The sequence below is a fragment of the Drosophila biarmipes genome, chromosome 3R (genome assembly GCF_025231255.1).
Source record: "Drosophila biarmipes strain raj3 chromosome 3R, RU_DBia_V1.1, whole genome shotgun sequence".
NCBI lineage: Eukaryota > Metazoa > Arthropoda > Insecta > Diptera > Drosophilidae > Drosophila > Drosophila biarmipes.
This window is the reverse complement of record NC_066616.1, coordinates 12,694,581-12,710,410: the sequence shown is the minus strand read 5'-3', so window position 1 is coordinate 12,710,410 and position 15,830 is coordinate 12,694,581. Positions and strand designations below refer to the sequence as shown.

The window sequence follows — 15,830 nt, the reverse complement described above, 5'->3', positions numbered from 1 at the left end:
ATCGTAGAACTATTTCTATCCTTGGGACTTGCATCCCAATTAGATTAAAGCCGAGGCCTATAATATTGTAAATTTATTTTAAAAAATCAAGATAACTATCTTGGTAAGAATGCCCGGTACCGAGTACCAATAAAACACACCTTCGTTTATCAAACAATTGCATTATATTTCATTAAATATTAAGTATAAATACGCAGTTAACTAATAAGTATTATATACACAATTACAATAAAGTATTCAGTCACTATAATGCTCCTTCTATATACAAGTACAATAAGTTTATATCCAATGGCTGGAACTCGCCGCCGCACCTCAATAAATTATGCAATTCAATTCCATTATAATATACAGTAACAGTCGTCTGTGTTCTTCGGGAGTGTGTCGATGGAAGAAAGGTGTGGGTTGCCTTGCTCACTTCGCTTCAGGATCTGCGCCGAGGATTGCCTACTTATAGCTAAAATGTTTGCAAAAACAATGGGTCAAGGACATTTAACAGTGTTTTCGTTTTCGATTTGATTTCCTCTTCGTTTGCTCTTTGCCTTTTCGCTTGGGTGGGGTGTTTTGTGTGTGTTTTTTGTCGTTTGTGGTAAATAAATAGTATCGATCGATTATTAACGATATTCAACATTGAAATACATCAATCATTAGGCATATACATAACTACAGGATATAATACAGCACAGGATCGTGGGCTCGGGATCAGGATCGGGATCCTCAATCGTGGCGCCAGCTTTGCGGCAGCACGTAGTCCTTGACCTTGTAGAGGGCATTGGCGTACCAATGGATGCCATTCTGCTGCTCGGCCCGGGTCACTGCCTTTGGCGAGCTGCGCAACTGGTCCTTGGCGGGCAGCCAGGCCTCCACCGTGGAGAGCAGGCGCATGGGGGCGAGGCCCCAGTGGGCCAGCGACTGGCTGTTGATCACCGCATAGCAGCTGGCGGCCACCGAGTTGACCACAATGGTGCCCTCGCGGGTCAGGGGCGCCACCACGCCCTTGCTGCGCACACTGCCCACCCGGACGACGCGCTGGGGCCTCAGTTCGCCCGTCTCAGCATCCCGGACGAGCACATGGTTCTGCTCCACGACGCGATCGGCGAAGACGAAGGTGAGCTCCTGGTGTTCCGGCTGCCAAACGCTCACCAGATGAGCGGGCGTGACGGTCAGCACCGCCCCACCGTCCGTGTGCAGCTCGACGAAGTTCTGCATCTGCTCCAGGTTGCGGTCCATGAAGAGGATCACCTCGCTGAAGACTGCCTGTCCGTTGGCGGCCATGCTCAGGACTCGGTCTCCGATGGAGAGCTCGCCGAGCGGCTTCTGGACTCCACTCTCCAGCAGCGCCGTGCTCTCAGGGGTGAAGCAGCCGTGCACGTGGGAACTGATCGAGGAATCTGCAAGAAGCAAGGGATATGGTTAGATCTCTTGTTTCCGAAAATATAAGGATTTGAAGATTATAATTCTGCTTAATATCAACATAGTTTAGAACATTTTCATCATTTTCGATTTTGTGGTTTCTTTAAAAGAATCTTTCAAAGAATCTGAGCTAAACACATGTAAAACCCAGTATCGTTTAAGACAGCCCCTTTTAAAAACTACACAATCTGAAATCAAAACCAGTGTTTCTGATCTGCAGATAGCTGTGGTGTGCCCTCAGTTCATCCCGCCCAGGTAATGGCATTAGTTTGCTAATCTAATTTGGCGTTAAGCATCCAATTGCCAAGCCCAACAAGTCAAAAAGGTTTTCACAGATCCGGGCTGGCCCGTTGCAGCCCAATGTGAGACAATGGGCCCGAAAGGACTGAAAGGACTGAAAGGACTGCCTTTTGCGGCTCGCCAACAAGCCAGCCACATAATGCGATCGAGGAGCAGAGCTCGGGGATCGGAGATCCGAGATCAGCAATCTGCGATCTGCCAGGCATATCAATAACAAGCGGCCGGCGTGTTTTTGTTTCGGCTTGCACAAAAATTGTGATCTTGTTTTCCCTGCAAGATTAGCCGTGGGATCAGCCTCCCAAGCCAAGCCGAACTCGAGCCAAAGCGGCTTAGGAGTCCCGGGGAGGTGAGCGGCCAAAAAAGACTACGGAGAACAGAATGAGAGAAAAGGGGATGGGCCAGGTAGCAGTTCGTGGTTTGTTTTCCCAACCTTTTTGGCAACCTGTTGGCAATTACCGAACATGCTGCAACCCACCCAAACAACAATCGAAGCGCAGGCCACATTAATCATCCTTAATGGGTATCGAGTTGCCCTGGCAGCGGCCCACCCAGATGCATCTGGCCAAGATGGGGGATGCACTTTGTAGAACTTTCTCTGGGGCCGGGGGCCTTCACACCCGAAGCGCCGCCGCTGCCGTCGAGGCTTGTAAAATTCAAATTAAAAATTCCAGACCAAAGGCGACCACTAACCGCGCGCTTTATTATAATGAGAGGGCCATAAAGTGGCCTTGTTGCGGCTGCCACTGCCGCTGGAATGGAATTCCGTAGAAAATGCACCTTCCCAGTGGCCGGCCCGAAATTCCCATTGATGCATTTGGGTAAACACAGACGGGCGGACGCACAAAAGTGTAGAAACAATAAAAATCGGATTAAATACATATGGTCGAGGTCTATAAAACCCATAATCGATGGGGAGGGCAGCGGAATCGGAATCGGGCCCAAAAAAGAACAGCCTGACTGGACAGAGGGGAGTGTGCGAGGAAGCGCGGTGGTAACAAGAAAAATTGGTGTGAAATCTACCTTCCACCGGAGACAGGCAGAGAAACAGACACGCAGACCAGAAATAAAAGAGGGACAAGAAAAATCTCAGGCCGCGTCGTCGTCCTCCTCGGCGGCGGTGAGTGGAAAGTGAAGAACTTGAAGGGTCATAAATTAATAAACCATTAAAGTGGTTAAAATTATCGTTATTTTATCTTTGTTGTGAAGACTAAACTGATAAATTATTACAAAACAGAGGACAGCCGCTGGTGGCCGTTGCTGTTGCCGTTGTTGTTGCTGCTGGCTTGGTGACTGATCGTTTGGACAGCATTAACATGAGCATGCAACAACAACACGCGCGCTTGGGGCTTAATGCGCGCGCGCGACACACCAGCCACGGCAACAAAAGACGGCAGCAGCACTGGTAAGAGGGGGGAAAAGAAAAAAATTAGTGTCGACAAAAAGGTTTACAGCCATTACTCTTCGTCGTGGAGTCGTTGGCTTGGCTGCTGTTTAGGCCCCCAAACGAAAGACTTAGGCAGCGAACTCGAGCGCGGGGCGCAGCGAACGCTGTGCCAAAACTGTCATAAGCCCGTGGTTTATGTGCAGCGGCCTATCAGCAATCAATCGCCCCGTAATTTATTGATAGCCAGCGGCGTGCAACACGCACACACATGGCTGGGACCACACACATGTGGCAGGATGGGCCTGGGCTTGGAGGCAAGATGACCTGCTTGCCACTTGTTCGTCGGCTGACCTTTTGATATGCCCTAAAAGGGCGAGGAGAGGGGAGAGGGCAGAAGATGACAGCAGGACCCAGGAGTAAGGATCTCACAGGCCGGCGGCGGCTCCTTTCATAAGCAATTAGAATCAATGAGCAAGGACACTCGGCTCGGTTTCCCTGGGCTCGTCCTTTGTAATCTTTATGGGCCGCCACCAAAAGTCACAATATTGTGACTCGACTGCGTGTGTGGGAAAGAGGCGTGGCATCATCTTGTAATTGTAGATGGAAATTAAATGAACAACTGACAGCCAGTCGCACCCAAGGTGTCAGCCCGTTTGTGTGGGAAACTTGAAAGGGAAAATCCCTGCAAAGCCGCCAGAGAAATGCAAAAAGTACATACGTACACAAAAGGCAGCCCGAAGAGAGAGAGAGCAAATCTCCGGGCAAGAAAACTTAATTGTCTTGGCCCGTTTTGGTTGGCTGATCGCGGCAAAAGCATTTTCTTCTCGGTCTTTGGGGCAGTTTCGTTATGTTTCGGGGAAAACTGGTTGCTGGCCATAATGGCAGCGCACGGATACACACTCGGAGCGGCCTGGACCGTCTTAACTGATGATGCTAACTTGCTGGCCGGCCGTTCGGCTTCAGTGTTTTTTTCAATTAGGCCCGCGCTCAGGTTTTAGCCCGGCATTTAATTCATCTTTGCCTGTTCGGCTCTTGGCTGCTGCCTGCTGCCTGCTGCCTGCTCGCCAGCTCCTCCGTCCCGGCCGGTTTGCGCTGCCTGGGAAACGCTTTGGGTGTCGTATCATCAATTCGTTTAATTTGACAGGCGCAAACCTAAACATGTCAAAACAACAGCCATGCGGTTAGTAGTGGTGGTTGCCGCCTCTGGAGCCGAGTTTCGGGCCCAGTCAGGTCCCGTCAGGTCCCCAGCAGACCATCCGCGGTCCGGTTTTCGGACTTTGTTGCCGTTGCCTCCTTTCGATCTTGCCATCTCGGCGATCTCGGGATCTTTGTATCTTGGGATCTGGCGATCTTGCAGCCGTGGCCAATTTGGCGGATGCGATGTGCAGGGCGAGCGGCTGAAATTTGCCAACGCCTGTCAGCTTAGCGATCGCCAGTACGAAACATGCGAAATTACGCTTGTTAGTGTCACTTCTGGCTAACCGACCAGGCCCACCCATCGCCCGGCACCTCACTCATTACCTCCTACAGAGGGACTGGCTCGAAACAGCTTCTAAGGTCTTATGGGAAATGAGTTACAAATTTAATAGGAACAGATCCTAGTACTCATCTAAAATATAATATAACGTATGAAAAATAATTTGTTACAATTCATTTTAATTTTTTTAAATTAAATTAATTAATTCGAAAAATTAATTTTCACCCCAAGCCAAACATATAATAATATTTTTAAGGGATATTAAGAACGTTATTTTAACCTCACAACATTAGCTTGAATAATTGGATATTTATAGATTGGACATGTAATACCTAGATTCTTTTCCCTTACTAGTTTATACCCTTATCGCACTTAATATTTTTCTATTTATACATTTTTACGAAATTATTTTTTTAATAGCTAAGCCGTGACTCAACCCTAGTGAAACCACAAAACCGGAAACGAATTCACTGTGAATTATGAGCAGATCATTAGGCGCCCCTCGCCGCGATTAAGTAAATTATGTGGACAATTACCTGACTTGACGGAGCAGTAGATGTGGCGCCGGCTGACGTAGGAGACCCAGTCGAAGCCGGCCTCGACGGCCAGGCGGGCCAGCATGCCGTACTTGGACTGGTCGCGGTCGGAGGTGGCGATGGTCACCGCGCGGCCCTCGTAGTGGAGCGACTCCTGGCCGTGCTGGTAGTCCTCGTCCCAGCTCTCGGTGACCAGCAGGCGGATGCCGGGCCACTCGTTCATCACCGAGTAGGCCAGCACGTTCAGCTTCTCCTTGCAGCGCTGAAAGGGCAGAGAGCAGGCGGATCGATTAGGTATTGTTAATAGCCGGACGCCATGTTTAATTCCCGCAGCACGCACGGGCGAGCGAGATGGATATAGTGCTGCCGGGGGCGTGGCATGCGGGCGTTCATTCCGGTGGCCCAAAGGGCCCAACGCGTTCATTTTCGCCGATCTCCAATCGAGACCGAGGCCTACACTCGCAGAACTTGGGAACTTTAAAGTATTAAAATGTTTGAAAATAGAACAACGTATTCTTTGTTTTATTTATTTCCATGGTTGGTATAAATTGATTCTTAATATTTTATAGTTCCTTAGTTTTTAAATTTTTAGAAAAAAAGATTTTAAAAAATGTGGTTTCTATTTCTCTATTTATAAATACACTTATGTTAAGGCATCGTTAGAATTATAATATTTCCAAAAATAAGCTATATATATCACTAAAAAATAATATGTGTTCTTATTTAAACAGAGATATCTTCCTAGACATTTTTCCCTTTAACAAATGTATGCATTTTTTGTCTGATTCCCTAAGAATAACATTACCCGAATTCCTTGCAGTGCACCTACCTCCAGCGCTCTGCGAGTCTGCCCTTTTTGGCCGCATCCTTTGAACCTGTTGCTGCAACCTCAACAAACAGGCGATCGTGTTTGCCCAGTTCCCTTTGGCCAAAGGCTTATTTGCCCATGCTTACGCGCAGTTCAAACACTGACCCTCCATGGTGACCCTGGCCCGGCTAACCCACGCTCGGAGATATACCTTTTATTTTCTCCCTTTTCACTCTTTGTTTTTCCTGTCGATAATATGAAAATGCTTACGCTTTGTTTGCCAATGTGGTGGGTGCTCATCCGTTTGTCGGCTCGTTTTCATTTGATTTTTCAGTGGGGAGAGGAGCAGAGAAATGCCAGCCAAGCAGAAAAGGATTCGAATAAGTCTATGCAAATATTTGAGAACCCAAAACTGAGAGCTCGAAGAAAGAAACAAATCAAAACTCGCAACTCGAACCTAAGAAGGCAACAGAGTATCTTCAAGATTGAGCCAGCCACAAAATCAATTATCAACGGCCAGAGCCCGGGTGACAGGATGTTGCCTTTGTGGGCAAACAGAATTCGAGCCGTAAAATCAATTTGCGACAGGGATCCTTTTCCCATTCTTATTTTTAGGACTAACCACAGCCGATCAGTTTTGCCTCTCCGGGCTGATGTTTTGATGGGGTGTGGATCTGTAGCGGTCTGTGTTTGCTATTATTTGGCCAAAACAGAGCTGCCAAATTTGTCACACAGCTTCGCAGCAGCCGCAGCGGCCGCAGCGGCCGCAACTGTGGCAAATTGAGGTGGCAGGCCGCATTCCGGGAAGAGTTCAATGATATTTGCTGGCTCCGAGGCTGCAGCTTTGCTTTATTAAAAGGCTTAACCAGTTAAGAGCCGAGAGCCGGCTGTTGGCAGTCTCGAAAGGCGAGAGCCGAGCTGTGCTAATGAGCACAAAAGCGTAACGACAAACAGCCGATGGATGGATATACCCATACGGTTACGGGGTTATGGTTGGGGAAAGACAAACGCTTTTGTCTTAAGCACTGCCAACGATGTTTACCCAACATGCTAATGCATTGAGCTCGAGCTCGAATTCGAATCGATGCGCTGGACGCGCAATGAACAAACAACGGCCGTCTCAGATCTTCGATCTGGGATCTTGAAACTGGGATCTCACCCATCCCATACGCCATATACCATCGCCCATATCCCATCGCCCATCGCCCATCGCCCATATACGAACTCCCAGCGATTCCAGCAAGTTCGTTTGCCGACGGGTGAGTAAGGTAAACATTACGGATACTCGGCGTCGGCGGCCCAAAAGATGGCTAAATAATGTGTGTGCCTTGTAAGTGGCCGTTAGACAACAGCGTCAAGTGTAAATAAGCCCGTGCCCTGGGATCGGAAAATCCCTATAGCCCTTGCCCATGTGTATATACCCTCTCCTGCCCCATGGAAAGCTGCATTAATTAGACATTCAACAAGGTGTGAACTTTGCATTTACCTTTGCCCAGCCATTACCCCGAAAAGGGGAAAATCAGAAATGAGAAAATCGGAGAAGCGGAGATCTTAAATCCAACCACGCCCCATTGTGTGTTTACACGGGACTAGCTGCATCCGATTTCCTACAGCTTTCCACCTTCCACCTTCCACCTTCCACCTTGATTTTGGCTATTTCGGTGCGTATTTTATACCCCTCTGATGCGTTTTTAATGGCCGCGACTGCAGTTTTATTGATTTAAATTGTCTGGCCGGCTGCCAATTTGACGCTTTTAATGGCCGAGCGAAGTTATTATGGCACGCAGATTATTAGGCACTCATCATCATTAGGCCGCGGCCGGGCCAAGACGAGTTGGCCCGGTCGGGCTTGGCTTGGCTTGGCTTAATAGCCCGTTTCTCGGCGCGGCGACAAGTTCGGGGGCTTTGTTTGTTTTGACCATCCCAGGGCAGGCCAGGCCAGGCATGCCTTGCCAGCTTGTTCCTGGGCTTTTTTGCGAGGCGCTCGGTCTCGGATTACTGGGTACCCCAGGGAAACCGACGATTAGGAAACGACACAATTTAACGACATAATTCAAGTGCGCATTAAGTTACGGCTGCCAGGGGAGTCACCCTTTCCTTCTGTGCCGATGCACGTGCTCTATGGTGTAAGCAGATATGGCATATCCTTTGATTCCCGGCACTGATTGCGATCGCAGAGGAAGCGAAAACTTACAACTGAGGAAGCGACACAGGATATAGTCGGGGAAAAAGGCAAGGAGAACAAGGAGAAACTCCGAAGCAATCACGTCACCCACCCGATGCAGCATATACACACGCCACACTCGATATGTGTGTCAACGGGGGCTGAGGTGGGCCACTTGAGGGGCCACTTAGGGTTTCACGGGCTCTGGAGTTCGGAGTTTAGAGGCTGGAGTCTGGAGTCTGGAGTCTAGAGTCTGGCATCCATAGAATCTGGAATCCTCGCGTCAGTCAGCATCTGCCTTCGGCCGCCCTGTGTGGCCCACTCGAGAGCTCACACAGATTTCCTCACTTAATTGGCAAACTGTTATGGATCCCCTGATTGATTCAAGTGCAATGCCAATCCGCAGCTCCGTCACTCTGTTTATTTGTGTTGCCAATCTATTCACAGCTCGCAGCTCGCAGCTCGCAGCTCAGAGCTCTCTTCGTTAGAATCAGCGGCGGTCTTTGATTGTTTACGATGCGCTGGCAGCGCAATTATTACAGCGCAAAAATCAAATATCGAAAAAGTGGGGGACGTCTGAAGTTTTAATTAATTGGAAGCGGTTCCGGGGCAATGGGACCATGTTTACGGAATCTCGCCAGATCTCTGGCCTGCTCCTGTCTGTTTGTTTTCGCTTTCTGCTTCCCTTATAAATGGCAGGGCATTAAAAAGGGGAAACCTTTATTGGATTAATGGGGATTAAGAGTGCCGAATCGCAGCTAATTGAATTCTTGCCACTTACTGGAGGGTTTTTGAGAGGCGAGCAGAAGTCAAAAGCAATCAATCTTAAATCGTAATAATATTTTTGTAATTTCCCCTCTAAAAATGTAAATGCAAATTTTCCATTTAGTAGATCTCTAGCCCCCACTAAACGAATCCCCGCAAACGCATTACAAACGCTCGTAAATCTCGCGTGGAATAAACGTCCATAAAAGGCAGGCGTCATTTTATTGTTATTAATTAAATGCTATTAATTTGCAGAAATCGTAAATTAAATCTCAGCTGTGGCCTATTGCCCTGCCTCACCTGCCCGGGCTCTGCCTGCCACATTTAATGTCCCCCGGCGATCAGCAAAAGTCATTTGGCGACGGGGGAGCGGACCCGAGGAGGAGTCTCAGCCAGGTAGAGCCGTGGGCTCGGGCAGGGTCTTAAATGATAAGCGCCATAATCCCTGATGTGTGATTAACTTTGATGATGAGTTATGAGCCGCACATTGGCACTGATGGGGCTGGGGAGGATGGGATGGGGATGGGGATGGGGATGGGGATGGGGATGGGGACGGGGACGGGTATCCGAGCTCCAATGACTTGCAGGAATCGAGGGGAGCCATGTGAAATGTGAGTCACTCGCCCAGCAGTAATGTGATAGCCGCGACGCGATCTCTGATCGCGATCTGCTGCCCCGAGCAAGTTCATAAAAGTTTTATGCAAATAAAGCAAAGGCCAGCAATATCGATGGCATTTTGGGCCAGCAAATCCTTGAACATTCGCGCCTGAGTGCCCTCGTAAAAGTATCAAATTGATTAATAATAATATAAAAGCATCTCATCCCGGACAAAGGGAAAACAAACAGTGCGAATGCGGATCGAGCGGGGACATTGGGACTCATGGGGACTCTTCGGAGACGGTTTGTCCACTTTGCCTGACTGATGTTTGTTTGATAAGTTTGATTACTTTGTTTGGCCCCAGGAATGTTCCCACGAAACTGGCTGATGTTTCGCTTATCGCAGCAGTTGACGTGATTTGATTTGAGTTTTTGGCAAAGTTGCCTTTGAAACCGAAGCTCTGACATCATCCCACCCAGCGTCCATCTCCTACTCCCTGTTTCTCTTCTTTTTTGTCATAATAGGATCAATTTTGAGTCATAATGCTCTATTAAAAGGCCTGGGCTGAGGGCTTACTTTGATTTGATTTGAGTGGAGTGGAGTTGATTTGATGGTGATGTTGGCTCTGATTTTTGATTTTGATGTGCATGTCTGGAGGAGTAGAGGGCGGGGGGACTGCTGCATGCACGTCAGTAATCATATCGGATTACCCAATGGCTGTGCCCTCAGCCCCATTGTTGCTACAATTTATGAAATTTTAGAACTTATGCTGCGGCTTTTGACGCATTCTTTTGTCCCTCGGCCACATCCATCTGTCCGCTGCGGTTTCTGCTGCTTGTCTAATCCCGCGGCATTCGAGATACACTTCAGATACTTCGGTTGCGCTCTGAAAGGCGTGTTCCCTAGACACATTTGCCCGTAATTACCTGAGGCAATGACTTGTCATAAGCTCCGGCACTTTACGAGGCTTCGCCTCGGCCTAGCCACCGTATGCCAACTGCTGAAATTTTCGCAATTTGTTTATGCAACAACTGGAAGACTGAGAAAACACACACCCAGGGCCACACAGTTAGCAGTCCGCTGGGCGAGCGTTTTAAATGGCCAAAACGAATTGCTTACCAGCCGAAATTCACGCACAGCGGCCGGTAAGTCACTCGGTCTGATAGCCGAATCCGAATCCACATAAAATACGATTTAGCTGCGCTCCGTAGGTCCTCGAATGCCGGCTTTCAATGTCACTGGGAATGGGACTGGGACTGGGAGACTGCAACTTCGGTAGCGGAACAGTTGCCGTTGTAAATATTTGCCCCGTGAACAACAGGACTTTTATGTGGCCCGAGTGTCCTTGGCCGCTTAGTCAAATGGCCGAAGGACCTTGGCCTTCGGTGTCACTTCGGATTTGCTGCCGTGCGAGCAACTGTTAATTGTTCGCCAGGTTCTGTTTCTGGAAAGGCTGCAATGCCTTTTGATTGCATATCAAATTCAAGGTAACATCTGAAATCGCAGCCACCATTTAGAGTCCCCCGAGGGGCGCGTGGCAGCGGCAAAAGGCAATTTGGGAAAGTTTTCGAGAGAAACCCTAGCCGACGAACAACTGTTTTGTTCTACGGATGACCAGGCACAGTAAATCCACATCTTAAAGATCTACAACTTTTGTGAAAGCCCAAAAACTACCGGCCTATAAATCTTTATAAGGAAAGTCATTATAACTCGAGTGTTATATTATAATCTTAAATCAACTGAATTACTGGCTCGGCAGCCCTAATCTGTCTTCCCATAGTTCTGATTATTGGTGGTTATTCGTCAGCCTTTGGCTCCAAATCGTGGCCAAGGAAACTGGAAGTCCGCCGTAAAACTTTAATAGCCCCTTTGCGAAGCTTATCGATAATAGGGCTATTTTTACACCTCGTCAGCACTTAAAATTTCATTAAAATAACAAAAAACCACCCGATAAGCCAGCTGCGTCCATGGGAAGCGTGCCGATTATATTTTATCAGCCATATCAATGTCAGCCCTCTTAGGGGGGCTTGACTGTTGGCCGGGCTTATGGCCGCAATGCAAGCACCACTTTGTCGCTGGAATTAGCACTTGTTTTAGCTGCTTTGCACTTTGAGGCCCAGCCACCCCCAGCCGAATGGCCACCCCGTCACTTTCACTGCCCCTGCCCCTCTTCGGGGCGATAAGATATTGCTATTCTTCGCCTTAGCTGGTGTCTTAACACACATTTTAGTGCCAGCAAGTGGCACAAGAAGCGGCCTATAAGTGCTTGCACGGAAACAAACTTTTAGTAGTTTTAGAAGGTTAAAATACCCATTTAATGTACTGAATATGGAGCAATAAATCGAATGTGTTTGGGAAATATTAAATGACTCATTTATCGGTGTTTGGTATATGAACGAATGGTGCAGAGGTTATCATTTTATTATTCCTGGAATACACTTGCATTTCAAGCTGATCATCATATAATATACCTAATATGATCTATTCTAGAATTCATAGATCAAAGCGAAAAGTGTCCTATGCCACAATGAGTCATGCTGCCAAGTGAACCACTTTTCTTTCTGTGTCGGCGTGTATCTAAGCCAAACTACACATGTTGGCAAATACAGAGTCACTATCTGGTGGATAGCACCGTGTATTGGCGAGCGGACTACTTGGCTGCAGATCGCTTATCAGGCAAACGCCGGCGATAAGCGGCGAACGCTCGCGTGCCTCGACTTTGGGGGCGTAGACCGGTGGGCGGAGGGGTGGGTTGGCTGGGGGTAAGACCAGGTAAACGCCGGGACTCGTAATCCCCGCACTCGATACCCTGTTTGTTGTTCAGCGCGAAATAGAAAACGCATTCGCCGAGCGGTGACAATGTCGATGGAACTATTTGCGCTGATGATCCCGGGATCGATTGGTCTCGAGGTTGTTGAACGCATTCCTGTTTGTTTGGATTGCCCGGCTGCTTTACGGCTTAGTTCGCTGGAATTCAGATGCTATCTACCTTGGCTTCGAGTATCGGGCTTCCTGTTATTTTGCACTCGCGAAATAAGTGCAGCGGTGCCGATAAGATGCATAATTAATCATATAATGGGCAATGCTCAAAACTAATGCGGCACTTCTGCCGGGTTTTATGGGCCGCGGGCGCCATAAACTTTTTGTGAAATGGCCAGCCCGTTGCCGATGATGGGGCACTTTTGCGCCACGTAGCGTTTATCAATGGGAACTGAGTGGCACAATCTCGTGCCATCGGGCGATCGCCAGATAAGGCACACCAGTGCCAGCGATCAGCGATCGCTAATTTGACAACTGAATTGTGTTCACGGATGGCGAAAGGTGAGTGCAGTGCGCAACAGGCGCGGGATTAGCCTAGTCTGCCTGGAAGGGAAGTGGCTATAGCCCCGGAATTCGCTGCCTTGTCAACTTCCTTTCTATGAACCCCTATTAACTTGGCTCTAAGCGCCCGTATCACAGTGGGCCCACTGGTCTTACCAAATAATTCCTATATCTAACTCAAAGTCCAACTGTTTGACCACTATAAGTATTGCTAACTCACATGATTTCCGATAGTGTTACTCATTCTATTACTAACAGATTCTCCAATCTCCAGTCAGTTGAAAGTAATCAAAGCCTTTTGTTAATGGGCAAATTTTGTTTCGAATAGAGTGAGTTGGAAAACCCGAATTTGATTAATCACTTAGTGGCTGATTAGTACGTAATAGTTTAGTCACTTTCCTGTAAGCACGTCAGGGGCATGACATATTTGGAGTTCGAAAAAATTATGCTCACGTCACTGTGAAACAACCCAGACACGATAAACCTAGCAGTGATCCTTACCTTGCTCATCAGGCGATCTGCGCCGGTGCCCTCCTCGTCGCGGAAGAGGATGTCCCGGTTGTAGTTCGGCACCAGGTCCTTGAACTTGGGCGAGTCCCGACGGATCTCGCCCTCGCGCGGTCCGGAGGCGCTGTTCGTGTACTCGGGGAGGTTGGGAATGGTCTGCTTGAGCACCAGCGGGTACAGGTTGCGCGCCCTATGGCGGCCCAGGCCCCGGCCAGGACCGCAGCTGTGGGCCGGGGTGAAGCTCAGCGGCAAGACGAGCAGCAGCAGGCCCACCAGCGAGGTCAGTCTGCCGGGGCAACGCCGCGTATGCGCAATGTGGCGCATGGCTTGCGCCTCTGGGGATGCGGAGATGGGGCTCGGGGTCGCCTTGGAGCTGGCGCTGTGGCACTTGGCGTCCAGGGAGAGGCAGGTGACACTGGCCGCACTGGCCCAGGGCACAGAGCTGGAGCTATCCATTATTTATTTTGGCCTCGCTGTTTGCTGTTTCTCTCGATTGGCTTTCGTTGGCTTCTTTTCTTTTTGGTTGTTTAGCACTTCACTTTTGGCACACTGACACGTTTTGGCGACACGCTTGTTATTGCTCGGAATTTCTTATTCGTGGCTGGTATTAACCTGGCCAAGCGAGCACTGGGATCGGCGGATCAGCAGGTCCTAACTGGCGGCGTCGGTCTCAACTGTTCTCCGCTGGACTGGCAGCTAGCTCTCGGATCGGACAACCGTTGCGCTCGCACTGTGATTGACAAATGACATTTCCGAGCGGAGTATCGAGCGCGCAGAGTGCTCGAGTGCGAGTACGAGTGCGGCGGCAAATACGAAAGCGAATACGACTACGAATACGAATACGAATACGAGTGCGAGTGCGAGTGCGAGTGCGAGTGCGGGTACGAGGGTGCCTTCAAGAACCCTAGGCCTGCTGCTCACGCACACCAGCGCCCCGAGTTCACTCCCGGCATGGTTGTGTGGGTAGGCCACTCGAAGATCGGGCCTGGAGTTCATTTTTATGCTGCCTTGCCGAGGCGGCGGCGAGAGCGGGACAACCGGCTGGTGGCCATACCCACAAGACTGGTTTCCCCGTGTGTTGGTGGCCGGGTCTTGGGTCTTATGTACTCCCAGCTCGCAGCTCGCCGCTCGCAGCTCGGCCAGCGATGCTGGGATGGCCTGGTGCCGCAGCATTATGGCCATGGCTAGCTGTGTGTGCCTGTTGCCAATTGGATGCGCTGGTGTGCGTGGCCAGGAGAGCCGCATCCTCTGCTGCAATTTCTCTTAACACTTGCACTGCTCGCCTCGACTGTTGCGGCTTGTTAGCCGCCTCCGACCCGGCCCCTCCTCCACCGCCAGGTCCACATCCATCTCCTCCATCGCATTGTTCACTTTTTCCGTTGCCTTTGCTCGTTTTGTTGCTCGCTTCGCTTTATTGCTTGTAAATTAATAATGTTCCGGTTTTTTGTGTATTGTGTGACTCCTGGGCCACCTTATGTGGTGCATGGTATGTGGAGTATATGGGCTCGGGGCTGCTTCCGTTTGGCCATCTTTGCTGGGCGGAAAATCGCGGGACCTACGGCCAGCATGGTCGTACTCCCATCCTAAGGCTTGCCTAATTAGTCACTTAATGTAGCCGCGATAAGATCCGCCTCAGGATGTGTGATTTATTGATACACCCCTTGGGAAGTGGCGATGTTTCGATAAGATGTTCGAACTGCTGGGTGGCGGAGGAAATAGTCTCTGCCATAGGTTCCGCTCGACGCTTTGTTAGTAATCGCGAATATGTCTATATACTAGTATACTGCAGGCCCGATAACGATTCCGGCAAATACAATTTGCAATTAGGTACCTTATATTTATGCACTGCAAACAGCCGACTGGGGACTGATGCCGCTTTTCTAGAGATCAATAAAGTTCCAGTTTTAGCTCTGCTGGCTGTTGGCCAATGTAGAATTCCCCCGAACTGGCAATCTGGGTATCTGGGCTTTGTGTATCCACTTTGGCTTTTTCGCACATCTTGAACTGGGCGACTCTCGCCCCCGAGAGCCTTTTGTTTGGGGTCTTTTCCAGACCCTTTTGCGGTTGCACCAGGGTCTATTGACACTGGCACTTGGCAAGCGCGAATCGCGGAATACGCCCGTCAGTGTGTGCCCAAGAAATTGTCACCCTCGCCCTGGGGATAGCCAGGGGCCAAGGTGCACCTGCCCATGCAACGGCTTCCCAGGGGCCAGTTCATTTTCGGCTAACGCTCTGGAATGCAAAGCGTAGCGTAATACAATTTGGGCAATAACAAAAAAGTTAAAAACGAAACGAGAGGAGAAATACAGAAGAAACACATTCGATTGCTGGCCGAGGCGGCAAAAGATATAAGAGAAGGCAAAACGCCATCAACAAGATACACGGAACCAAATTAAAGATGAAGAAGCTGAAGCTGAAGCGGGGGGAGTCGAGGCTCGGATGCCGGGGCATCTGTGTGCGAGACTCTATGTGGCTGCCACATAAATCTCTGGCTTCTCTGTGTGCGCTCCCAACTCATTACGGGCGCTGGTGTGCGTGCGAGTCTTGTGTGTCGGTGTGT

The 15,830-nt window shown here is 49.4% G+C and overlaps 1 protein-coding gene across 1 annotated transcript; it reads right to left on the bottom strand.

Annotated features, from left to right (window-relative positions):
- Positions 1-151: 151 nt before the first annotated feature.
- Positions 152-14,048, bottom strand: LOC108032234 (protein hedgehog). The gene is made up of 3 exons (XM_017106096.3): positions 13,265-14,048; positions 5,108-5,369; positions 152-1,388 (listed from the first exon to the last, which is right to left on the bottom strand). Exons 1-3 carry the CDS (start codon positions 13,724-13,726, stop codon positions 715-717), a joined length of 1,398 nt encoding a protein of 465 aa, XP_016961585.1. The 5' UTR covers positions 13,727-14,048; the 3' UTR covers positions 152-714.
- Between the last annotated feature and the right edge of the window lie 1,782 nt (positions 14,049-15,830).

What these genes read in the sequence shown, in the direction of transcription:
- LOC108032234 (XM_017106096.3), bottom strand. Translation starts at nt 13,726, where the DNA reads ATGGATAGCTCCAGCTCTGTGCCCTGGGCCAGTGCGGCCAGTGTCACC. An exon ending in CAGATCGCCTGATGAGCAAG is followed by an intron (nt 5,370 to 13,264) that starts GTAAGGATCACT and finishes CTGCCCTTTCAG; the next exon opens with CGCTGCAAGGAGAAGCTGAA. An exon ending in CTACTGCTCCGTCAAGTCAG is followed by an intron (nt 1,389 to 5,107) that starts GTAATTGTCCAC and finishes TGCTTCTTGCAG; the next exon opens with ATTCCTCGATCAGTTCCCAC.